At 47.2% G+C, this 26,419-nt stretch overlaps 2 protein-coding genes across 3 annotated transcripts; both read right to left on the minus strand.

Annotated features, from left to right (window-relative positions):
- Positions 1-1,331: 1,331 nt before the first annotated feature.
- Positions 1,332-8,241, minus strand: LOC120390630 (cathepsin S-like). 2 transcript variants are annotated; one of them, XM_039513378.1, is made up of 8 exons: positions 8,063-8,239; positions 6,919-7,059; positions 6,033-6,155; positions 4,309-4,458; positions 4,005-4,229; positions 2,587-2,752; positions 1,690-1,792; positions 1,332-1,448 (listed from the first exon to the last, which is right to left on the minus strand). In XM_039513378.1, the coding sequence occupies exons 2-8, from the start codon at positions 7,048-7,050 to the stop codon at positions 1,349-1,351; spliced, it is 999 nt and encodes a 332-aa protein (XP_039369312.1). In that variant the 5' UTR covers positions 7,051-7,059; positions 8,063-8,239; the 3' UTR covers positions 1,332-1,348. The 2 variants fall into 2 exon arrangements, with proteins under 2 accessions (XP_039369312.1, XP_039369314.1); XM_039513380.1 differs by lacking the exon at positions 4,309-4,458 and having other exon boundaries at positions 8,063-8,241.
- Positions 8,242-13,363: 5,122 nt separating this feature from the next.
- LOC120390633 (cathepsin S-like) lies at positions 13,364-24,999 on the minus strand. Its single transcript, XM_039513384.1, has 8 exons — positions 24,275-24,999; positions 23,133-23,273; positions 21,407-21,529; positions 19,640-19,789; positions 19,335-19,559; positions 17,399-17,564; positions 15,708-15,810; positions 13,364-15,466 (listed from the first exon to the last, which is right to left on the minus strand). The coding sequence occupies exons 2-8, from the start codon at positions 23,262-23,264 to the stop codon at positions 15,367-15,369; spliced, it is 999 nt and encodes a 332-aa protein (XP_039369318.1). The 5' UTR covers positions 23,265-23,273; positions 24,275-24,999; the 3' UTR covers positions 13,364-15,366.
- Positions 25,000-26,419: the final 1,420 nt, after the last annotated feature.

Consider the following 26,419-nt stretch of genomic DNA (forward strand, 5'->3'; position numbering starts at 1 on the left):
CACTTTGCCCTGCTGTACAGACTGAGCCTAAACTTTTCAGACAATTGAATATATTATTTTCCTTTTGGAAGAGGATGTGTAATTTCTATTACATGCATTGTTTACAGATGTGATTAGATCTGGATCTTCATAACAACCTCACTGCTGAATTGGAGAGAAGAGAATGCATTTCATGAGCTGTAGAGATGTGTGACCTCAATCTGAAACTGTATCCCGCAAGGATTCGGTCAATAGGTGTCTGCAAATCCTATTCCTAAGTAGGGCAAAGTAGGTCAGATCCAGAAGCAGGGCTCCCCCGCAGCCTGTGGAGTAGAGCAGGGCAGCAGATGTGATTCCCAGTGCTGTGCTGGCACTTGCAGCTGGGGGTGTGGATTCCAGGTTCACCCTTTCCCTGCATTCTTGCTCATTCAATCGCTCGTCCATACCTGCAGCTAGATTTACAGCCTTTGGGCCTGACCCCCTGCTACTGTGCATCATGTGCAGTCATGTAAACCTCTGCTGAAAACTGCTGCTATTCTGATTCAGCAACATTATACATCTACTTTGCACAGGTGTAAATGGATGTGCAGTGGAAGAGAGAATCAGTCCTTTCATCTCTGCTCCGTGTCCTTGGTCCAAGCACTGCAGGTGTCAAAGGCTGACCTCACTCTGTAGGTCACAATTTATAACAGCAGCAGCACTTCGTTCCGTGGCTGGGCTTCTCCGTGGCACAGGGCGATATCAGGTCATTTCTGACTGCTGGTGTGCTAATGTCTTTGCATAAGACTTATGGGAGCAGCATTGCAAGATACCAACCCAATTTTGTTTAGGCATGAAAAACACCTTCCCCCCTCAAGGAATGTCCATAGTTTGCTTGATCTCCCAGGTTGCTAATGATTGCTTTGTGACCTGTATTGTGGAAAATCCATACATGTGGCTAGGATGTGTTGATCCATCTACTGAGCCTCTCCACCTCTGACATGACTTCTGCAACTCTACCGCATGGACTAGCTTTATCTGTGTGACACGGCCTTCACTCCAACACATTTTGAGACAGCAGCAGTGACAATACTTAGCACTGAAATAGCACTTCACATGCACAAACCAATGCATAGACATTAATCAATTACAAACACCCCTGTGGGATAGGGAGAATGAGCTAAAAGTGCCCAAATTCTGGACCAGACCAATCACGATCATTCATCATTTCAGTTGCTTGTATCAGATCCGTCAGATGGATCTGATGGGAAGATTTTGCCATTAGAGCCCCTGCATTGTTCTCAAACAGAGCAGCTAGATTACAGCAAGGCTAAGATAAGCAGTTTAAGAGATCACATCTCCAGAGTGCAGTCTGAAGCAGAGCGTCCCTCTATATTTGTGGATAAGAACCGTAGCTGGCAATCCCACAGTGGTTTCCTTTGTTCCTGGACATTCGAATGTACCCTTTGTCACCGAAATATTCACCCCAGCTGTTGCAAAGAGAAATAACACAGAATTAAACATTAAGAGAATAAAACACCTCTCTTTATAGGCAGGGTTCCCCTCCCCCATTTTCTCATGTGTTTCAAGCTATTTAACAAAGTGCATCCAATTCACACTAGTACAGACACATACATGCACAGCTCTACACAGCTTACTCATACCCCACGCATATCCCAGGAGCACGTTAGTCTATAGATAAATACGGCTCAGTGATGGATTTTCTTTTACCTGTTTTTCACAAGCCAAAAGTCCTTCCCATCCATGGTGCCATAGCCAATAACTAGAACTCCATGATTCACATCATCAGTGCAACGTGGATCATCGTAGACTCCTGGAAGGAAAGAATGCGCAATCACAAGGGAGTGAACAGGGACTTCTCTGCTCAGTAAAGTTGTTGTGAGCAACAGCACCCACATGGTACCAAAATGCCTCTAACCTGGTCCTCTGTAAGGGGGGTAATAATAACAATCCCTCAATCTTTTCATCAGTAGATCACAAAGCGGATCAGTCTCATTATCTCCATTGTGCAGATGGTGAAACTGAGGCACAGAGCAGGCAGTTAGTTACCCTTGGAATAGAACCCAGCTCTCCACTCAGCTTTTTGGAGGTACCACAGATCAGCTATTCAGCAGCTAGGGGCAGCGCTTGGGGAGGGCAGAGAACAGTGAGCGGGGCGGGGACCTTCGGGGGAGAGGTTGGAGTGGGGAGAGACGGAGCGAGGGCAGGACTTCAGGGGAAGGGGTGGAGTGGGGGCAGGGCTTCAGGGTGGAGCAGGGGTGGAGCACCCCTGGGGAAAAATAAAAGTCAGAACCTATGAACCAAGGGTTACATGACGGTGTCACAAACAGCAAAACATGCTTTCAGCTGCCTGGGGCTTTTGTTTTATAATTACTGTAATTTACTGAGGGATCAAAAGATTCCAGGAAATAACAAGAAAACAAAAGCCAGGTCTCCCGGGGAAGAGCACGATGAGCGCGTCTCCTCAGTAACATGCTGCAGAACAAATAGCAACTTCCTCCACATTCCTTTTCAAATTTAAAGAGACAGTCCAGAGAAAGCAAAGGCATCACTGCTTCAAACTACATACAGCACTGGGCGTGAGGTGTTCTAGCTTAGAGAATGTACCTGATCTGTACAGGAAAAACGTAGGCTGTTTTGCATCTATGGCAACAGACACAGGTCCGATATTGGCGACGGCATCCTTCAGGGCTGCTTCATTGGCATACGGAAGCTCAATGAACTTGGAGCAAGTGGCGGCTCGTGTGGCAGTGTTATAGTGACACGTTCCATTCTGGCAGTGGCAAATAGAAGATTAGACTAACACCTAAAAAAACCCACTCGTTTGTTTCAAACCAAAATTCCATTTTTTCAGGTTTTTTTCCTGAAACGAAAAATTATTTTTTTTTCATTTTGTTCAAATGAAACATTTCAAATGTCATTTCAAATTGACATTTCATTTCTGAATGAGCTGTCAAAATGGTTACTTTTGACATTTCCGTGAGGAAAAAATCAGTGGGGTTTTTGGCCAAAAATATTTGCCAAATTTAGGTCAAATTCACACATAGTTTTGATGCCCTGAAAAGAGCATTTTTAGCCAATTTAATGTTTGTCAAATATTTCTTTCACAGCTCTAATTGAGATGTCACAGTGTTAATATCTCTCCTTTCTCATCACTCAGGTAAGAAGAAATAGGAGGATTCAGCCATCAATGAGAGCAATGAAAATTTGCAGCACATATTTCATCTATGGATTTATGAGCCTCCATGCCTCTATGATAGAGGGAGGTATCATTAGCTGGGTTTCACAGAGAAGACTGAGGAACAAACAGAGCTAAGATTAAAACCCAAGTGACCTGAGTACAAGTCCCTCTGCTCTAGCCACTAGGTACCACTTTCCACGCAACATTGGGATTACACGCCAGGAATCCTGATTCCAAGGTCTACTGCTCTAAACACTAAAAAACACTGCCTGCAGACCTCTTCTCTTGTTCTTTGTGCTGATACAAACAGCACAGGAAGACCCAGTAAAACAAGCCACAAAGAACAGATTGCTACACACTCACAAGAAGAGATGCCAGCGACAGACTAAGAAAAGGAGGACGGAGTTCCTGTGTTTTTGGGGATGTCTACACTGCATTGTAAAACTGGGTCTGTGGGACCCAGGCTTTTGGACTCAGTGTTTCCAAGCCCACGCTTGAGCATCCACACTGCACTGTAAACCTGGGTTTACAATTGCTGGCCCCAGGTCTCACAGCGGTGCTAATGTGTCCATACTGCCCTGCACAGATCTTCTGACTCAGGTCTGCAGCTTTTGCTGCACCCACTCTACAAAATGACAAGATGTGGACCCAAGTCAGCAGGACTCTGACTCGGACTCTGACCCACCACCCAAGTCATAGGACCTGGGGCCTGAGCGCTTGCTGACCTGAGTCAGGCTGATTTGTGTGTGATGGAAGGGGAGCCTGGGCTCAAACCGGAGTCAGAACCCGGGCTTAGTGTGCAGTGGAGCCAGACCATCTATGTGTCTTAAACTTGGATACCAACCTGAGCGGTGTATGGATAGGAGGAGTCCGAATCAATGCCGTCATTATCGATGATGTACTGGAAGGCGTGGGTCATAAGTCCGCCGCCGCAGCCGTAGTTCCCGTACATAATGGAACAGTCGACTAGGTTCTGTGCGCTGAGAGACACCAGGTTTCCAGTTTTCAGTTTCACCTGGGCTTCTAGGGCACCGACAGCACTGAAAGCCCAGCAGGCCCCACAGGCTCCCTGAAAAAGCCAGGAAGATGCGCTCAGCCACTGCTGTGATGGGCACCCATGTCAGGAGGGAACAGATTGAGCCTCCCACCTGATTTTTCACATCCGTAACACATCCCTTGTCCCTCCAGTCCATGGAGTCAGGCACTTTGCTGCCAGGGCGTGGCCTGTAGGTGGAATTCCGGTCAGGTCGGTGGGGAACTTTCACTCCAGTTAACAAAGCAGCCACTTCCTCGCTGGTCTAGTTAAAAGAACACACACACCCCTTCAGACTGACGTCCCCTTCGATGTACAGACTGGGGACATTCAGATACAAACTCTTCGTCTCAGGTTCAACTCTTGTTCATTGATACAGTGTGTTCCTTTATGCAGTGAAAAATAGAAGCACTCCTGAATGCTGGGGATCAGCCTGGCTGAAACAATAGCCCATGCTGTAGCTTTGTTTGCCGGGAACTCTGGATTCTGTGATTCTCCACATGCTAATCCTCCTCCCACCGCACATTGCTGGGGATAGAACCCAGGACTAGCACTGTCAGAAAGTTTTCAGCCAAAAACAAATCGTTTTTTGGCTGAAAAATGCATATTTGGGTCGACTGAAACATTGCGTGAACTCACCTTGAATTTGAAAAATTGTTTCAGCCGGGAAAAAAAAATCAAAATTAGTCAAAATGTTTGGATTCAAAATGACTTTTCAGTTCAAATTTTACTTCCATTTGATTTATTTATTTATTTATTTATTTAAAAGGTAAAATAATCTAGAAAACTAAACATGTTGTCTGACCCTAAATGAATTGTTTTCATCCTTTTTTTCATATCACCATTGCTATTTCAGGTCCATCTGAAACTAACTTTTGATTGATTGATTGTTCAGTCACCAAACCAAAAAAATTTCTCCTTCACATAGCTCTACCCAGGGAGCATCAGCATTGCCAAGTCTCTTGATTTTATTGAGAGTGTCACAATATCTGGTGTTTTCCTTAAAGCATCAATGTGGGGGGGTTGTGAGATTGCACAAGAATTTCAGCTTTTTTTTTTTTTTTCTTTTTTTAAGTTTCCATCTCTCATATAGTTGTGGAGAACTGTTGGAAAACATAACCCTTAAAAGCGCAAAACCCAGAGGCAAATAAAAGGTGCCCCCAGACTTAAACATTTTTTAAATCACAAGATTTTTAAGCCCCCCATGATTTTAGCCGCCTGACTCCTAAATTCTGAATGCCTGGCGTTGGCGGTAACAGGATCTGAGGCACAAGCCCCTGCAATTTCAGCTAACGGAACAACTTCTTTAACCAGCAACGGCCTAGAAGACAGGTTGTGTGTTATTACACACGTGACATTTCTCATGGAGGTAAGGGAGGGTGGCAGACACAGTAAGGTAGAGAAGCAGGAACCTACTGGAATGAGAGTCCCACACTTTTGACCTCACATGTACTGTATGTGCAAGGTCACACTGCTCGGAGGATGCCATTTGATACAGAAATATGCTGGGGGGGAAGGGGGTCACACCAGCAGCGGGCTAGCAGGGGGTGGAGTACCTGCACTTAAAAAATCAGGACTAACCCCGATGGCAGATTTCCCACACACACCCCTAACCCAAGCATGTAGAACAAAGATTTGCACAGCTCTCGGGAGCAGTGGGCAGGTTGCTGCTGGAGGACGCACAGGGGTGCTGTGGTTTGGGGGCCGACCTCTGCAGGGCTCATAGTGACCCTGGACTGACTGGAGCTTATTCTGCCCCCGATTCAGATACATTCTCTGGCCAGGGGAACACAGATAATTCCAGATGCTCAGTCACTTGGCCTATTTTTTTAAACTTACCATGTCTGCCAGGTGGTTCATGCCCAGCTCATAGGAATGCAGCCCCAGTGAGTGCTCGAGGTTATGCAGCATAACGAGCTTGAGGTTCTTTTCCCAGGTCACGCGCCGTTCCCCTTCCTCTTTCTGGAACCAAAGCACAGCCCCCAGGTTACTATGCAGTAGCCCAGAGGAAACCATCTGCAGTATAAACGGGTTATAGTTCTAGAGAGCTTTTTTATCCCCAAGGAACCTAAGTGCTTTGCAAAAATGATGCCCAAATCCTGCAACACTCACTGAAGCAAAACTTCCTAGGAAATCAAGGGGAGTCTTAACAAGTTAAGTGTGGCAAGATTGAGTCCTTCCCCACCCCCAAAATGCAGCTAGTTCTGCAGTGGTGTGCAGCAGCTTTTTTTAACAGCACACAGCAACACTACACAAAACGGTTCATTTATTAAATGCTGAAATGAACCATTTTCCCCACCTTTCCATCTTAATTTTTTTAATTCGACCAAAAAAATATTCCAAAATCAAGCCAAATTCCCTAATTGTTTCTGTCAACCCAAATCTACATTTTTCCACCAAAAAAAAAGAGAAAAGAGTTTTGTGAACAATGCCACCTGGCTCTAATATATCCCAAACTAAACACGCTTTAACAAAACAACTAATCCCCGGGATGGTTTAGGCAAGGTGGAGGGTACTTACAGGGCCCAATGTACATTAAAACTGAATGCTCTTCTGAAAGCAGAGAGAGCTTTGCAATCTCCAGGAGAAGAGCAGGAGGCAGCGGTCTCAGCGAGAGCTGGCATAGGGCTGGCATGCTAAGATCCTGGATACCTGCTGACCTGAGAGGAGATGGTGACAGAAATCCCCCTCCCCTACTTTAACCCCACAGCCGCACAGAGCCCACCTTGTGGCTGTATTGCTTGCCATAGGTTTTCTTCCAGAGCTCCCAGTGGTTATCCAGCGTCGGGTCTGAGTGTAGATGTGCAGTAGCCGCAGCAGCAAGAGAGACCAAGACGATACAAACCAACAGCTTCATTCTGCTTAGCTTAAAAAAAAAAAAAAAAGAGCAGGTTAGTGAAAGATAATATCTGCGTGGTTAAGTCGAGTGTCTCAATTTCCTCCACTCAGTGATGGTGCAAAAGATCCAGCACTGACTTGCTGAGATTTCTCCACTCTCTCTGCCATGAGCCAAGTGTCAAGAAGCAAACCCTGATCCTGCAGCAGCTCTCACACTGAGCCATCCGGCGGCTTGTACCTCTTGGGGGTGAGGGGGCAGGGGAAGGGGCTTCCTGGAACCCCACACGACAACAACAGACTTGAAAGGAAAACAGAGCTGGGTCAATGGATAATATCACCCGGCTACTTCTACGGCTCCTGAACTGGATCTTGGACCTGGACATGGGCATCAGAGCCTGGGATAAGGTGATCCAGCGGGGAGGGAGGGATGGAGCTAGCAAAAGTCGGAGACATTCCCAGCTCGGGTGGGAATTGATGTAGCTTCACTGAGGTCAATGAGCTTGATCCCTAGGTGATGTAAACTGGTGTCACTCCATTGTGGTCACTGGGGTGAAGCAGATTTACACCAGCTGAGGATCTGGCCCAGAGGGATTTAGGTGACGAGGGCTTGAATTTTCAAAGGAGTGCAAGTGATTTTCAAGGGAGTTCGGCACCCAAATCTCATTGACTCTCACCTAACTTCCCTAGATTCCTTTGAACACTCCGGCCTAGAAAGGAAGATGGAGGGGTGTATGGGGCTAGAAAGACAGAGAGAGAGAGAGAGAGAGGGTGTATGAGACTAGATAGAGAGGGTGTATGGGGAGTGAGAGAGAGGGTGTTGAATAGATAGATAGAGGGGGTTATGGGAAGAGAGAGGTTTATATAGGGCTAGAAAGACGAGACTGATACACGCGGGTGACTGCAGATGCAAACTCTCTACAATCAAAACACAAAACGCCATTTCTTGATTTTACTTCCTCAAACACATTGTTCCAAACACGACAAAGAGGAGATTTAAAGTACAAGGGGGAAAAAGAAAAAGCTAAACATACCTGACAGGAGTTCGCCTGGTGGAGATTTCTAGGCAGGAACCTTTAACTGATCAGCAGGCAGCAAGAATTCCCCTAAATTCTCCTCTCAAGGTTGGTTCCTGAGTGAACCCTAACACCCTTCCTGCTCTAACTGCATGCCAAGAAGAAGGAGTTCTGTTTGCCCTGCCAGGCTCATCACATGGGACTGTGAATGAGGAAATGGCAGGACCTCTGGTTTCACTTTTACTGTGTCTGTACCAAAATAGAGATGTTCACTACGGCTGCAGGCGGATTTTCAGTCCCAGCCCCGGACCACTAAAATCAGCTGGTTTTCCTTCCCTTCCCAGACCCTACAGCACATGATTTAGAGAGTTAAAAAATAAACTAGTAGGGTCAACATTTTCAAAAGCTCAGACAGGTGCAAACGGTCACTGGGACCTCCCTTTTGGGGTTTAAGTGATCATCAGTATTATGGTAAAACCTAGAGATCAGGGCCCTGTTGTGGAGGGTTCTGCATGAATGCATAGGGAAAGCATCCCTGAGCTAACAAGCAAGACAGACAAAGGGCAGGGGGAAACTGAGCCACAGATCAGGGAAGCAGTTTGCCCAAGCTCACACAGAAGGGCAGTGCTAGTGCAGGAACTAGAACCCAGGTCTCCTGCATCCCAGTCCAGTGCCTGCTTCATTGGCATTTTGGGCACCCAGCATGTTCACTAAGCTGGTGCCTGATTTAGCTTCAACTGCCTGAGCACCCAGCATTGAGTGGGATGTTCAGAGGCACCCATGCACCTTCCTGGGTGCACAGGGCTGAGCAGAAATGCCCTCTAGGTGCACATTAGCATATGGATATTGGCACTTTGAATATGCTAATGAGGCCTAGAGACCCAGCCACAGGCACTGACTTTTGTTTTTGCCGGCGGGTGCTCCTCTCCGCCCTCTCACCCTGTTCAAACGGCAGGCGGGGCCTTGGGAGGGAAGAGGCCAAGTGCGAGTGGGGTCTGGGGTGAGGCACGACCCGGCCTCTGGGGGAAGAGGCAGAGTGGGGCAGGGCGTCAATATGGACCAGTGGACAGAGCAGAGAGTGGGGCCTCGGTTCTGGCGCTGTGGCCCACAAAAGATTAATCTGGTCCTGCGGGTGCTGAGATGGACCCTGAGATCCACAGATGAAAGGTTCTATAGCAGTGCAAATCGGGCCACATCTTCAGCTGCTAGAAATCAGCATCGCTCCTGTTTATGAATAACCCTTGGAACACAGATTGCACAGCAATGACATGCTTGCGAGGATGAATATTTGCCTGCTGCAGCCTCTAGGGTTACAGATGTAATCAGGGTCTGAATGAACTGAATGAATGCATGGGGGAGACTTCAGGAGCAAACTGTATTTACATGAACACACCTACTCTGCTTAGGACTAGGACTTTACTTCCAGTCCAGCAGCTGCACTTTAAATTACCAACTAACCCACACACCACTCCATTTATTCAACTAACTTTAGACTCTTTACATTTACTTTTAATTCCAGGTAGAGTAGCGCTAAATAATAGAGTAGCTAAATGCTAACATGGCTAGGTGCTAGGAGCATATGCCCATTAGCCTGATTAGCTGGAGCCATCCCACACTGCAGCACCACTGCACAGCCTGACAGCAGCCTGACAGCAGTGCTCTGACCAGCCACACATCCCACACTTTGGGAAAATTTTCTTGAAATTTCTTCTTCACAGTCCTTTGAATCTGACTGCTCTGGCTGTGTTCGCGAGCACGCAGCAGCAGCACCAGCAGAGAGCGCAGCTCAGAGAAAGAGCAGTCCAAGAAGAGCAAGAGAAGAGAGGCTGGCTATGCAAAGACTGACCGGGATGGACTGACCGGGGCTCCGAGGTCGGAGCCGAGCGGTGCTCTCTCGAGAAAAGGCCAACAAGCCAGAGCCAAAACAAAGCAAGAAGGGATGAAAAGCACAGCCGGCGGAAGGATACAGCGGAAAGACAAAGTGAAAGCTGGAAAGGGCGCAAAAAAACGGAGACAAGGAAAACGGCGGCCAGAGCCGAGCACCAGGAGACATGCCGCATTCCTGCTGCACTGCGCCCACCTCTGCTGGGTCTGCCACACTGACCACCGACACCGGACGTGAGACTGGACAGTGTGTGTGGATCCTGGACAGGTCTCGGGATTATGGTTTGTGGGGGGAAGGAGGGAGAAGGGTTTGTGAGGGCGACAGCAGGCACAGGCGACACAGATACCGCTTCCTGACAGACAGCCAGGATCTCTTTCTCACCCCCACAGAGATCCCCCCCAACCTCGGCCCCGCCCCTACCAACCCTCCAGGAAGGAGGAAGGATGTAAGGGCTATAAACATGGAAACAGAATTTTTTATAAAAAAAAATAGAAAAAAAATAAAAAAAAAAAAAAAAAAAAAATAAATAAAAAATATTAAAAATATAACCATACATATATAATATAACAATAATCCTTTGGGACAGTTCAACAAAGACAAGAGAGAGCTGCAGAAAAGCCCTGGGGAGGGAGGTGGGGGAGAGGTGCTCTATTGGTTGCTCCGTGAAGCACACACTTCCGCGCCAGGACATCCTAATGTAGAGGAAACCATCGCCGCCACCAGCTTTCCTGGTCTCTCTGGTGGTCTCTGCAGGGCTTCCCTCTCCTCTCTCTCCTGACCCGCCCCACCCCAGGGTGTGATGTCTGACAGGACAGGCTGCATCTAAGTAGGCAATTAGTGTGTATTGTTACTTGTTGTTAGGTTAAATGGTTTTGCATAACAACGAACTAACAGCCAGCCACGCTGAGGCCACAGGAGAACACAGATACATTGATCTTTCCGCACTGGCGGCTGGAGAAGGCTCAGCCTTTCTGCTTTCCAGATTTTGCCTTTTTTAGAGAGAGAGAGCAGCACAGCTATCCACTAACTGCATCTACATTATCTACTTTAAGGCTTACCAGGACTGTCTGGAGGAGTCTTCTCGCTTGTCCCGCTTCCCTCCTGTGCAATGGCGCGCTAATGAGAGCGATTTCAAAATCTCGAACTGTCTGAGATCTCTCTGTGGAACTTGGGTGCCTGTATGGTCTTTGTTCAGAGAAACTGACTACACTGTGTTCACTGTTCACAAACATGTATCTGTTCAAGGAACGGGATATTCTTTCGCTGATAGATATCCAGCGGATAGAACAGTGTTTCTCAAAATAATCAACTTTGGCTGGTGTTGGGTTACAAATCACTTTACTACTGAATGCAGGGTGAGGAAATGCTGTTATCGGCGTGTTGTCATTATGGTATGAATGAAGGGGAGCAGAACTGTTCTTAACCCTGTCCCAAATGAGGGGGTCACCCCAGATGAAAGGACCTCGTTAAGCCAGGGGCTCAAATGCCAGAGCCCTGTGACAGTAAGAGGCCAGGCATCCCAGCTAGGAGGTGTGGACTCTCCCTAGGGCTCCCAGAACTAGTTTAACCTGTTCCTCCCCCCTGTTCAAAGAGAGAGCTAAATAGGGTTCATTAGGAGCCTTTTCGTTATTTTAAATGCTCAGTCAGAGCTGAAATCAGATATGGTTGGACTGTGTTTCTACCCAGCCTGCTAAGAGCTAAAATTCACTGAGAGCTGAAATCACTTGAGGTGGGGGAGTGTTTCTACCCCAGCCTGCAAAGAGCTGAAAATTACTAAGACTATATCTACACTACACAGCTTTTAGCGACACTCCCGTGTCGATAATGGTCGGGCAGTGTAGCTACTGGGTGTTGGCATTTTTGCTGACAAAATACTTCCATCCCCAACGAGTGGCGTTCACATTGTCGAGAGGAGATACCCCACCGTTCAATGGTTGACGGAAATGAAGATTAATATCTGTGAGCACAGTCCCCATTCACCCAGGCCTCCCGCATCTTGCTCTTCATCTCCCCCATTCCATCTACCCCATCATCCATATATTTCCTCTGCTTCCTTCCTGCCTTCCAGCCCCCCTCTCCACCAAGCCCTTTCACCCCTTCAATCTGGAAGGCAAATAGAGTGAACTGATGAGATGGAGCAGTGGAGGGGATCCCATGCTGGGGTAGTGGGAGCTGGGGCACCCCGTCTTTTCTGAGGGCTTAGGTGGGATGTGAGTAGGGTTGCCAGCTTGGTAATATTTAAAAACCAGACACTCCAGCAGAAGTGCCAGAACCTCCCCAGCCCCACCTATTTCCCCCAAAAGCCCCATCTCTTCCCCTGACACCCCACCCCATTCACTCCTCTTTCCCCCTCCCCCTATTGCTCGCTGCTTTTCCTCTTTCATCCTCTGCCATCCGGGTCAGAAGGGACTTGCCTGTGGAGCCGGGGCTGGGAGCTCCAACCACACAACGAAGGTAGGAGGCAGCCCCAGTGAGTAGAGGCTGGTGCGGGTGATGACCCGCTACCTCCCCACCTCCCTCACCCGCAGTAACCGGACTTTGAGTGTCTGGTCCCCTTTTCAACCGGACTTCACAGTCAAAACTTGGGCACCTGATCACCATAGAATGGTGTCTAGAGCTTGTGCTGGCCCTCTGCACAGGGTGAATTTCACCCTAAAAGTTCAGGTAAAACAGTACAGAGTCAGACATTGCCTAGCAATGGGGGCTGCCCACGATCCATCAGTTACTCACCTGGCGCTCTGTCATAGGTCTCTCCCCCACTTGGAGCTTTTGGGTTCCAAGATGGGGACCTGCATGGACTCCCCTAAACTAAAATCCTAGTTTAGATCTGATATGCTGCCACCAGTTACATTTTAAGTGAGTAACACACTGCCTGTCCCCCAAACTTCCCCTGGGGAACACAGATTCAATCTCCCTGAATCTCTACACACAGGGAAGCAGCCCACTTCCCCCCTCCCTCTCTCCTAGCCACTCTGGAGAGATATACACCGATTCAACTCTGTGAATCAACCTCAGGAGGAACTCACTCTTCCCCCCTCCCCTTCCCTTGAATCTCCACAAGAGAAGGAATTAACCAAGTCCAAAGAAAAGAAAAGAATTTATTAAAAGAACAAAAAGTAAGTACAGTATCTCTGTAATACCAGGATGCAAAAATACAGGGTTTAACTTATAAAAACTGGAGAGACTTCCCTTCCCTCCTCCTCAGAATAATCAGAGTAACAGCAAACAGAAATAAAGATATCCTTCAGCAAACACACAATTGCAAATGTAGAAATCAAATTATAAGACTAATCCGCCTTTCTAAATAATACTCACTATTAGATAGTAGGAACTACTCCAGGAGAACTTGGAGACATGTCTGGCCTCTCTTAGATCCAAAGAGAGAACACAGAGACAAACAAAGAAACACAGACAAAGGCTTCCCTCCACAGAGATTTGAAATTATCCTGTCCCTTGATTGGTCCTCTGGTCAGGTGTTTCTCAGGTTACTGAGCTTGTTAACCCTTTCCAGGTAAAAGAGACCTTAACCCTGATCTGTTTATTTATGACACGCTCCCTCTAACGAGGGGAAACAGTGACACAAGACAGCCACATGGAACCTCCCAAGTACAACTGCAAATTTAGCCAGGGCAAGAGATGCTTTGGTGCTGGTTGCAAATCTCATGATATTTCACTAAGTCAGCGTTGCTCAGTTGTTCCAAATTCATCCATTAGTAGGTTTTTTCTGGGTTTGTTGGGTTGTTGTTTTTTGGGTTTTTTGCAACTGACGGATTATATTTTGCTAAAACCAGCCACAAAGATAAGGAAATAACTGGGGACAAGCTCCCCAACTGGTTAAATTTTCACAAAGATGTGATTTCTCACTCCTGTCCCACAAGTGATCGTTTTTCCACCTGGCCCTGCAACACACTAATGGATCCCACATTTTTGATGGCTTCCCTTCAATTAACTATACTCCTGACCTTGTAACCTGATTAATTCAAGTGGACCCCTGTGCCCATATGGAGCCCTCTTGGGGCTTTGCAGAGATTCGGGACTCCAACCTCATGAATCAGATTTTGAAGCATCAGGGCCTGAGAGTTTGTTTCGTCTGTAATCAGTGTGGCTTTGAATTTCTGTTGCTCGCTAAGTATCCCACACCTTGCCATGCTGAATAGACTGAGCCTAAACCTCTCAGACAATTGAATATATATTTTTTTCCTTTTGGAAGAGGATGTGTAATTTCTATTACATGCATTGTTTACAGATGAGATTAGATCTGGATCATCATAGCAACCTCACTGCTGAACTGGAGAGAAGAGAATGAATTTCATGTGCTGTAGAGATGTGTGACCTCACTCTGAAACTGTATCCCACAAGGATTCAGTCAATAGGTGTCTGCAAATCCTATTCTGAAATAGATCAGATCCAGAAGCAGGGCTCCCCAACGGCCTGTGGAGTAGAGCAGGGCAGAAGATGTGATTCCCAGTGCTGTGCTGGCACTTGCAGCTGGGGGTGTGGATTCCAGGTTCATCCTTTCCCTACGTTCTTGCTCATTCAGTTGCTCATCCCATACCTGCAGCTAGATTTACAGCCTTTGGGCCTGACTCCCTGCTACTGTGCATCATCTACAGTCATGTAAACCTCGGCTGAAAACTGCTGCTATTCTGATTTAGCAACATTATACACCTACTTTGCACAGGTGTAAATGGCTGTGCAGTGGAAGAGAGAATCAGGCCTTTCATCTCTGCACCATGTCCTTGGTCCAAGCACTGCAGGTGGCAAAGGCTGACCTCACTCTGTAGGTCACAATTTATAACAGCAGCAGCACTTTGTTCCGTGGCTGGGCTTCTCCGTGGCTTCTGACTGCTGGTGTGCATAAGATACCAACCCAATTTTGTGCAGCCATGAAAAACACGTTACCCCCTGCAAGGAATGTCCATAGTTTGCTTGATCTCCCGGATTGCTAATGAGTGTTTTGTGACCTGTATTGTGGAAAATTGATATATGTGGCTAGGGATGTGTTGATCCATCTACTTCGCCTCTCCACCTCTGACGTGGCTTCGGCAACTCTACTGCTTCACAAACGATGTGGACTAGATTTATCCGTGTGACACGGCCTTCACTCCAACACATTTTGAGACAGAAGCAGTGACAATACTTAGCACTGAAATAGCGCTTCACATGCGCAGAGCAATGCATAGAAACTAATCAATTACAAACACCCCTGCGGGATAGAGAGAATGAGCTAAATGTGCCCAAATTCTGGACCAGACCAACCATGATCATTCATCATTTCAGATGCTTGTCTCAGATCCGTCAGATGAATCTGATGGGAGGATTTCGCCATTAGAGCTCCTACATTGTTCTCAAACAGAGCAGCTAGATTACAGCAAGGCTAAGATTAGTAGTTTAACAGACCACATCTCCAGAGCACAGTCTGAAGCAGAGCGTCCCTCTATATTTGTGGATAAGAACTGTCGCTGGCAATCCCACAGAGGTTCCCATTGTTCCTGGACATTCGAATGTACCCTTTGTCACCGAAATATTCACCCCAGCTGTTGGAAGGAGAAAAAACACACAATTAAACATTAAGATACAAAACCACCTTTCTTTATAGACAGGGTTCCCCTCCCCCATTTTCTCATGTGTTTCAAGCTGTTTAACAAAGTGCATCCAATTCACACTAGTACAGACACATACATGCACAGCTCTACACAGCTTACTCATGCCCCACGCATAACCCAGGAGCACGTTAGTCTATAGATAAATACGGCTCAGTGATGGATTTTCTTTTACCTGTTTTTCACAAGCCAAAAGTCCTTCCCATCCAGGGTGCCATAGCCAATAACTAGCACCGCATGATTTGGGACATGAGTGCATTTCGGATCATCGTAGACTCCTGGAAGGAAAGAACGCGCAATCACATGGGAGGAAAAAAAGCCAGCAGGGAGTTCTCTGCTCAGTAAAGTTGTTGTGAGCAACAGCACCCACATGGTACCAACATGCCTCCTGTAGGGGGTAATAACAATAATTGCTCACTCTTTTCATCAGTAGATCGCAAAGTGGGTCAGTCTCATTATCTCTATTGTGCAGATGGGGACACTGAGGCACAGAGCAGGCAGTTAGTTACCCTCGGAATAGAACCCAGCTCTCCTAAGCCCCAGTCCAGCACGCTGTCCACTGGGAAGTTTAATTTCCATGGCCTGTACAATCATTGAAATGCTCCATTACCCCTACCCATCCTGTGAGTTATTTCAGTATCCCAACTCCCATAAACACCAGGAGGGAATCTTCCTTCTACTATGGTCCTCTCACAATGTTCCCTTAAAAGCCCCAAATCCAAAATTCCCTCAGCACAGGAGCTGAGTAAGACAGCCACAAGCTATCTTAGGAGGCCCCATTCCGAAAGCTCTGGTCTAGGGGGCATGGCAGCCAGGGTTAGGGTCTACAGCAATTCTATGTGGTGCTTGAGACCTTGCCATAACATATGCAACATCCAAGGCGGCCTAAATTACCCCAGAACTGGGCTGAAATTTAGAGCCACCCTGGGCTGAGTTCTGTGCAACACAAAATTGCAGCCACAATATCTGACAGTGCCTGGAATACAACCCAGTCAAAACTAATTTTAGAAAGCACAGGTTACTGTAAACCACGCCCACTCGGTGTGGCATTCTGTCCCCCTCTAGTGGTGGCTGGGCCACAGAAAGGTTGATGAGCCTGCCCCAGCCTTGGTTAGAAGAGGTTGGGTCTTTCAGATCAAGCAGGAAAAGCTCATGCCTTAAGATTCAGAAGCCCCACGTTAGCTCCCCGCTGCCCACCACAGCACATTGGCATTATATTAACATGAGTGAAGGGTCCACACTGGGGTGCTATTTTAATGACACCCTGTAAGACACCAGCAGGAACTGAACTCGGGGCCGTTAGCCCTTGGAGCACCTTTTGAGGTAAAGGAGCATCTCCGGTCATTTGTTGTTGTTATTAATTTCTGTTAATTAATCTGCCAGCCCCAGACATAGACCAGGGCCCCACGGCACTAGGCGCTGTACAAACGCAGAACAAAAAGGACAGAGAGCAGTGAGCAGGGCGGGGGCCTCGGGGGAGAGGTTGGAGTGGGAAGAGGTGGAGCAAGAGCGAGGCCTCAGGGGAAGGGGCGGAGCGGGGGTGGAGCACCTATGAATCAAGGTGTTACATGAAGGTGTCATTCAAAACAGCAAAACGTGCATTCAGCTGCCTGGGGCTTGTATTTTATAATTACTGTAATTTATGAGGGATCAAGAGATTCCAGGAAATAACAAGAAAACAAAAGCCAGGTCTCCAGGGGAAGAGCACGATGTGCGCGTCTCCTCAGTAACATGCTGCAGAACAAACAGCAACTTCCTCCACATTCCTCTTTCAATTGAAAGAGAGAGTCCACAGAAGGCAAAGGAATCACTGCTTCAAACTATGTACAGCACCGGGTGCAAGGTGTTCTAGCTTAGAGAAGGTACCTGATTTGTACAGGAAAAACGTAGGCTGTGTCGCATCTATGGCGACGGACACAGGTCCGATATTGGCGACGGCATCCTTCAGAGCTGCTTCATCGGCATACGGGAGCATAACAAACTTGGAGCAGGTGGCGGCTCGTGTGGCTGGGTTATAGTGACACGTTCCGTTCTGGCAGTGGCAAAGAGCAGATGAAACAGGGACATTTCAGCCTCTGCCATGAACATCTGACCCACTCACAATATCTGTTTTTATCTCGCTTCTACTCCTCTCTGTTGTCTGAATCCCTCACATTAGATCACTGCTCCTCCCTCTGGAGCATTCCTTCTGCCTCTAGGCATCGAGATCAGAGCTGTGAGTAATGGATTTTTCAGTTCAGTGACTTACCCAGAAAACCAACCAAACAGAAGAAAACAAAACAAAACAAAAACCTAAAAAAACCCACTGGTTTGTTTCAAACCAAAACTGCATTTTTTTTCAGTTTTATTTGCTGAAATGAAAAATCGAAAAGCTTTCATTTGGTTCAAATGAAACATTTCAAATGCCATTTCATTTCTGAATGAGCTGTCAAAATGGTTTCTTTTGACATTTCCGGGGGTGGGGGGCGCGGAATCAGAGGGTTTTTTGGCCGAAAATATTTGCCAAATTTAGGCCAAATTCACAAATAGTTTTGGTGCCCTGAAAAGAGTATTTTTAGCCAATTTACTATTTGTCAAATATTTTTTACCCAGCTCTAATTGAGATGCCCCAGCGTTAGTCTCTCTCCTTTCCCATCACTCAGGTAAGAAGAAATATGAAGATTCAGCTTTCAATGACAGCAATGAAAATTTGCAGCACATATTTCATCTATGGATTTATGAGCCTCCATGCCCCTATGATAGAGGGAGGTATCATTAGCTGGGCTTCACAGAGAAGACTGAGGAACAAACAGAGCTAAGATTATAACCCAAGTGACCTGAGTACAAGTCCCCCCTGCTCTAGCCACTAGGCACCACTTCCCACACAAATTGCGATTAGACGCCAGGAATCCTGACTCCAAGTTCTACTGCTCTAACCACTAAAGAACACTGCCTGCAGACCTCTTCCCTTGTTCTTTGTGCTGACACAAACAGCGCAGGAAGACCCAGTAAAACAGGCCACAAAGAACAGATTGCTACACACTCGCAAGAAGAGATGCCAGCAATAGATTAAGAAAAGGACAATGGAGTCTCTGTGTTTTTGGAGGTTTCAGAGTGGTAGCCGTGTTAGTCTGTATCAGCAAAAAGAACGAGGAGTCCTTGTGGCACCTTAGAGACTAACAATTTTATGTGGGCATAAGCTTTTGTTGCCTAAAATCCACTTCATCGGATGCATGGAGCGAAAAACGCAGAAAGCAGTATAAATATTACAGCACATAAAAAGATGTGAGTTGCCTTACCAAATAGGGGGGTCAAGTGCTAACGAGGCTAATTCAGTTAAGGTGGAAGTGGCCTGTTCTCAACAATTGACAAGAAGGGGTGAATATCAAAGGAGGGGATGTCTACACTGCACTGTAAACCTCCGTCTGTGGGACCCGGGCTTGTAGACTCAGTGTTTCCAAGCCCAGGCTTGAGCATCCACACTGCACTGTAAACCTGGGTTTACAATTGCTGGGCCCAGGTCTCACAGCGGTGCTAATGCGTCCATACGGCCCTGCACAGACCTTCAGACTCGGGTCTGCAGCTTTGGTTACACCCACTCTGCAAAATGACAAGGCTTGGACCCAAGTCAGCAGGACTCAGACTCTGACCCACCCCTCTAGCAGTGTCATAGGACCCGGGCCTTGAGCACTTGCTGACCTGAGTCAGGCTGATTTGTGTGTGGTTGGAAGGGGAGCCTGGGCTCAAACCTGAGTCAGAACCCGGGCTTAGTGTGCAGTGTAGACAGACTCTCTCTGTGTCTGTCTTAAACTTGGATACCCACCTGAGCTGTGTACGGATAGGAAGCATCCGAATCAATGCCGTGATTATCGATGATGTACTGGAAGGCTCTGGTTATATATCCACCATTGCAGCCGTAGTTCCCGTACGTAGTGGAACAGTCGACTAGGTTCTGTGTGCTGAGAGACACCAGGTTTCCAGTTTTCAGTTTCACCTGGGCTTCTAGGGCACCGACAGCACTGAAAGCCCAGCAGGCGCCACAGGCTCCCTGAAAAAGCCAGAGAGATGCGCTCAGCCACTGCTGTGATGGGCACCCATGTCAGGAGGGGAACAGATTGAGCCTCCCACCTGATATTTCACATCCGTAACACATCCCTTGTCCCTCCAGTCCATGGAGTCAGGCACTTTGCTGCCAGGGCGTGGCCTGTAGGTGGAATTCCGGTCAGATCGGTGGGGAATTTTCACTCCAGTTAACAAAGCAGCCACTTCCTCGCTGGTCTAGTTAAAAGAACACACACACACACACCCCTTCAGACTGACATCCCCTTCGATGTACAGACTGGCCCCGAGCACTGGGGACATTCAGATACAAACTCTGCGTCTCAGGTTCAACTCTTGTTCATTGATACAATGTTTTCCTTTATGCAGTGAAAAATATGAGCATGCCTGAATGCTGAGGTTCAGCCTGGCTGACTCAATAGCACATGCTGTAGCTTTGTTTGCTGGGAACTCTGGATTCTGTGATTCTCCACGTGCTAATTCTCCTCCCCCAGGACATTGCTGGGGATAGAACCCGGACTAGCGCTGTTGTAAAGTTTTCAGACAAAAACAAATTGGGGAAGGGGCTGAAAAATGCATATTTGGGTCAACTGAAACATTGTGTGAATTCACTTTGAATTTGCAAAATTATTTCAGCTGGGAAAAAAAAATTCAAAACTAGTTCAAATGTTTGGATTCAAAATGACTTTTCAGTTCAAATTTTACTTCCATTTCATTTATTTATTTTTTTAAAAAGGTAAAATAATCTAGAAAACTAAACAAAATGTGCTGTCTGACCCTAAATGAATTGTTTTCATCTTTTTTTCATTTCACCATTGCCATTTCAGGTCCATCTGAAACCAACTTTTGATTGATTGATTTTTCAGCCCCCAAACCAAAAAAAATCTCTTCTTCACAAAGCTCTACCCAGGAGCACCAGCATTGCCAAGTCTCTTCATTTTATTGAGAGTGTCACAATATCTGGTGTTTTCCTTAAAGCACCAATGTGGGGGCGGGGAGGAGGTCGTGAGATTGCACAAGAATTTCAGCTTTTTTTTTTTTTTTTTTTTTTTTTAAGTTTCCATCTCTCGTATAGCTGTGCAGAACTGCAGGAAAACATGTCTCTTAAAAGGGCAAAACCCAGAGGCAAATAAAAAGAAGACACAGACTTACACTTTTTTTAAATCCCAGAATTTTTAAGCCCCCCACGATTGTAGGCACCAGACTCCTAAATTCTGAATGCCTGGCGTTGGCAGTAACAGGACCTGACGCACAAGCCCCTGCAATTTCAGTTAAAGGAGCAACTTCTTTCACCAGCAATGGACTAGCAGACAGGTTGTGTGTTATTCCACACATGACATTTCTCATGGGGGTAAGGGAGGGTGGCAGACACAGTAAGGTAGAGAAGCAGGAACCTGCGAGAATGGAATTCTGACACCTTTGGCCTCACATACACTGTATGTACAAGGTCACACTGCTTGGAGGATGCCATTTGATACATTTGGGGGGTCACACCAGCAGCGGGCTAGCAGGGGGTGGAGTACCTGCACTTAAAAAATCAGGACTAACCCCCTGATGGCAGATTTCCCGCACACACCCCTGACCCAAGCAAGTAGAACAAAGATTTGCATAGCTCTCGGAATGGTGACAGGGGCACGTTGCTGCTGGAGGACGCAGAGGGGTGCTGTGGTTTGTGGGCCTACCTCTGCATGGCTTATACTGACCCTGGATTGGCTGGAGCTTATTCTGCCCCTGATTCAGTTACATTCTCTGGCCACAGCACCCCCAGGGAAATAGAGAAAATTCCCAGATGCCCAGTCACTTGGTCGGTAGCGATATTTTTTTTTTTAAACTTACCATGTCTGCCAGGTGGTTCATGCCCAGCTCATAGGAATGCAGCCCCAGTGAGTGCTCAAGGTTATGCAGCATAACGAGTTTCAGGTTCGTTTCCCAGGTCACGCGCCGTTCCCCTTCCTCTTTCTGGAACCAAAGCACAGCCCCCAGGTTACTATGCAGTAGCCCAGAGGAAACCATCAGCAGAATAAATGAGTTATAGTTCTACAGCGGCTTTTTATCCCTCAGGAACCCACAGTATTCTTGCCAGCAAGTTAAAGAAGTATGGACTGGATGAATGGACTATAAGGTGGATAGAAAGCTGGCTAGATCGTCGGGCTCAGCGGGTAGTGATCAATGGCTCCATGTCTAGTTGGCAGCTGGTATCAAGTGGAGTGCCCCAAGGGTTGGTCTTGGGGCCGATTTTGTTCAATATCTTCACTAATGATCTGGATGATGACGTGGACTGCACCCTCAGCAAGTTTGCAGATCACACTAAACTGGGAGGAGAGGTAGCTATGCTGGAGGGTGGGGACAGGATACAGAGGGACCTAGACACACTAGAGGATTGGGCCAAAAGAAATCTGATGAGGATCAACAATGACAAGTGCAGAGGTCCCATCCAACCCTGATTTTCTATGATGCTATGATTCTAAGTGCTTTGCAAAAATGTTGCCCAGATCCTGCAACACTCACTCAAGCAAAACTTCCTAGGAAATCAAGGGGAGTCTTAACAAGTTAAGCGTGGCAAGATTGAGTCCTTCCCCAGCTCCAAAATGCAGCCAGTTCTGGAGTGGTGTGCAGCAGCTTTTTAACAGCACACAGCAACACTATGCAACAGGGTTGGATGAGAAGAGAAGAATCACACTGTATCCAATTAAATCATCAGGACGAATTATAGGAAGGCAGAATGTAATTGCCACCAGGACAGTGATGACACCTTGTAATTTAGGAGGAAAGTACTGTAGGATTCTCTAATGACCCCAAGCAATCGGGACCTTCAACTAAACCAAAGTAATTAAGAAGCTGCACATAAAATTAGGATGCAAAACAATATCAATAATCAAACATTCACAATACAGCTTGCAGTTGGGAAAATCACGGACTTTTTGATTTGGCAGCCAAACCAAACAATGCATTAAAAAATCAGTTGAAGATTTTTGGATTTGGGTCAAACTTTTTGTTCCAATTTGGGGCTTTTATAACCTTTTTATTTAGTTATTGTTAATAGAACGGAGGGAAATGCCAACACAAACTGGCTTTCCAAAAGGAAAAGTCAAAACGGTTCATTTATTAAATGCTGAAATGAACCATTTTTTCCCACCTTTCCATCTTATATTTTTTAATTTGACTGAAAAAATTTGCCAAAATTGAGACAACTTCCTCAATTGTTTCTGTCAACCCGAGTCTGCATATTTCCACCAAAAAAAAAAAAAAAGTTTTGTGAACAATGTCGCCTGGCTCTAATATATCTCAAACATAAAACACGCTTGAAGAAATCAGCTAACCCCCTAGGATGGTTTAGGCAAGGTGGAGGGTACATACAGGGCCCAATGTTCATTAAAACTGAACACACTTCTGAAAGCAGAGAGAGCTTTGCAATCTCCAGGAGAAGAGCAGGAGGCAGCGGTCTCAGCGAGAGCTGGCATAGGGCTGGCATGCTAAGATCCCGGATACCTGCTGACCTGAGGGGAGATGGTGACAGAAATCCCCCTCCCCTACTTTAACCCCACAGCCACACAGAGCCCACCTTGTGGCTGTATTGCTTGCCATAGGTTTTCTTCCAGAGCTCCCAGTGGTTATCCAGCGTCGGGTCTGAGTGTAGATGTGCAGTAGCAACAGCAACAAGAGAGGCCAAGAAAATACAAACCAACAGCTTCATTCTGCTTAGCTAGAGAGAAAAAAAAAAACCAGCATGCTGGTGAAAGATAAGATCTGTATGGTTAAGTCAAATGTCTCAATTTCCTCCACTCAGTGATGGTGCAAAAGATCCAGCACTGACTTGCTGAGATTTCTCCACTCTCTCTGCCGTGAGCCAAGTGTCAAGAAGCAAACCCTGATCCTGCAGCAGCTCTCACACTGAGCCATCCGGCAGCTCGTACCTTGGGGGCGAGGGGGCAGGGGAAGGGGCTTCCTGGGACCCCACACGACAACAACAGACTTGAAAGGAAAACAGAGCTGGGTCCATGGATAATATCACCCGGCTACTTCTACGGCTCCTGAACTGGATCTTGGACCTGGACGTGGGCATCAGAGCCTGGGATAAGGTGATCCAGCGGGGAGGGAGGGATAGAGCTAGCGAAAGTCCGAGACATTCCCAGCTCGGGTGAGAATTGATGTAGTTTCACTGAGGTCAATGAGTTTGATCCCTAGGTGGTGTAAACTGATGTCGCTCCATTGTGATCACTGGAGCGAAGCTGATTTACACCAACTGAGGATCTGGTCCAGAGAGATTTAGGTGAAGAGGACTTGGATTTTCAAAGGAGCCCAAGTGATTTTCAAGGGAGTTAGGCATCCAAATCCCATTGACTCTCACCTAATTCCCCTAGGTTCTTCTGAACACTCCAACCTAGATAGGAAGATCGAGGGGTGTATGGGGCTATAAAGACAGAGAGAGACAGAGACAGTGTGTGAGACTAGATAGGTAGAGAGGGTGTATGGGGAGTGAGAGAGAGGGTGTTGAATAGATAGATAAAGGGGGTTATTTGGAGAGAGAGAGAGGTTTATATGGGGATAGAAAGACAAGACTGATACCCGCGGGTGTCCCCATATGCAAACTCTCTACAAGCAAAATATAAAATGCCATTTCTTGATTTTACTTCCTCAAACACATTGTTCCAAACACGACAGAGATTTAAAGTCCAAGGGGGAAAAAGAAAAAGCCAAACACACCTGATGGGAGTTCGCCTGGTGGAGATTTCTAGGCAGAAACCTTGAACTGATCAGCACGCAGCAAGAATTCCCCTGAATTCTCCTCCCAAGGTTGGCTCCCAAGTGAACCCTAACACCCCTCCTGCTCTGACTGCATGCCGAGAAGGAGTTTGGTTTACCCTGCCAGGCTCATCACATGGGACTGTGAATGAGGAAATGGCCTCTGCTTTCACTTTTACTGTGACTATCAAACTAGGGATGTTCACTACGGCTGCAGGCTGATTTTCAGTCCCCAGCCCCGGACCACTAAAATCAGGTGTTTTTCCTTCCCTTCCCAGACCCTACAGCACATGATTTGGAGAGTTAAAAAAATAAACTAGTACAACATTTTCAAAAGCTCAGACAGGTGCAAACAGTCGCTGGGAACTCCCTTTTGGGGTTTAAGTGATCATCAGTATTATGGTAAAACCTAGAGATCCCAGCTGAGATCAGGGCCCTGTTGTGCAGAGTTCTGCATGAACACAGAGGTAGAGACAGAGCCTGCCCCCCGGAGCTCACAAGCTAAATAGACAAAACAGACAAAGGGCAGGGGGAAACTGAGGCACAGATCAGGGAAGCAATTTACTTAAGGTCACACAGCAGGGCAGTGCTAGTACAGAGACTAGAACCTACGTCTTCCAGAGTCCCAGTCCAGTGCCTGCTTCATTGGCATTTGGGCACCCAGCATGCTCTCTAAGCCGGTGTTTGGTTTAACCTCAACTGCCTGAGCACCCGGCATTGAGTGGGATGTTCAGAGGCACCCATGCACTTTCCTGGGTGCACAGGGCTGAGCAGAAATGCCCTTTAGGTGCATATTAGCATATGAATATTGGCACTTTGAATATGCTAATGAGGCATAATCCCAGCCACAGCCACTGACTTTTGTTTTTGCCAGCGGATGCTCCTCTCTGCCCCCTCATCCCATTCAAACGGCAGGCGGGGCCTTGGGAGGGAAGAGGCCCAGTGCGAGTGGGGCCTCGTGCGGTCACAGCCTCTGGGGGAAAGAGGCTGAGTGGGGCGGGATGTCGATGCGGACAGAGCAGGGGGTGGGGCTATGGTCCTGGCACCGTGGCCCACAAATGATTAATCCGAGCCTGTGAGTGCTGAGATGGACCCTGAGATCCACAGATGAAAGGTTCTATAGCAGTGCAGATCGAGCCAGATCTTCAGCTGCTAGAAATCAGCATCGCTCCTATTACGAGTAACCCTTGAACACAGACTGCACAGCAATGACCTGCTTGCGAGGATGAATATTTATTTGCCTGCTGCATCCTCTGAAGGGTTACAGATGTAATCAGGGTCTGAATGAAATGAATGAATGAATGCTGGGGAGACACTTCAGGAGCAACCTGTATTTACCGGAACAAATCTACTCTGCTTAGATATCCAGCAGGTAGAACAGTGTTGCTCAGAATAATCAACTTTGGCTGGTGTTGGGTTACAAATCACTTTAGCACTGACTGCAGGGTGGGGAAATGCTGTTATCGGCGTGTTGTCATTATGGTCTGAATGAAGGGGAGCAGAACTGCGCTTAACCCTGTCCCAAATGAGGGGGCCTGGGGGTCAGGACTGGTTTAACTTGTTCCTCGCCACTGCTGTACCAGCAACATGCTGGGTGACTCCTGTACCAACCTTGGGGGCACCTGTTTCCAGGCGGTGGCATCGTTCCCCAGGGGACCCCTGCTCTCAGCGGGTGGGCACAGCAATTCCCCACCCCACCGTCCAATGGCTGATGGAAATGAAGATTAAAATCTATGAGCACAGTCCCCACTCACCTAGACCTCCCGACTCTTGTTCTACGCCTCCCCCATTCCATCTACCCTATCATCCATTTATTTCCTCTGCTTCCTTCCTGCCTTCCAGCCCCCCCTCTCCACCGCTCCCCTTCACCCCTTCACTCTGGAAGGCAAAGGAGAGAGGGAACTGGTGAGATGGAGCAGTAGAGGGGATCCCATGCTGGGGTAGTGGGAGCTGGGGCACCCCGTCTTTTCTGAGGCCTTAGGTGTGATGTGAGTAGGGTTGCCAGCTTGGTAATATTTAAAAGCCGGACACTCCAGCAGGAGTGACAGAACCTGCCCTGCCCCACCTATTTCCCTCAAAAGCCCCATCTCTTCCCCTAAGGCCCTG

Source organism: Mauremys reevesii, linkage group 24, assembly GCF_016161935.1.
Source record: "Mauremys reevesii isolate NIE-2019 linkage group 24, ASM1616193v1, whole genome shotgun sequence".
In the NCBI taxonomy this organism is placed as follows: domain Eukaryota; kingdom Metazoa; phylum Chordata; order Testudines; family Geoemydidae; genus Mauremys; species Mauremys reevesii.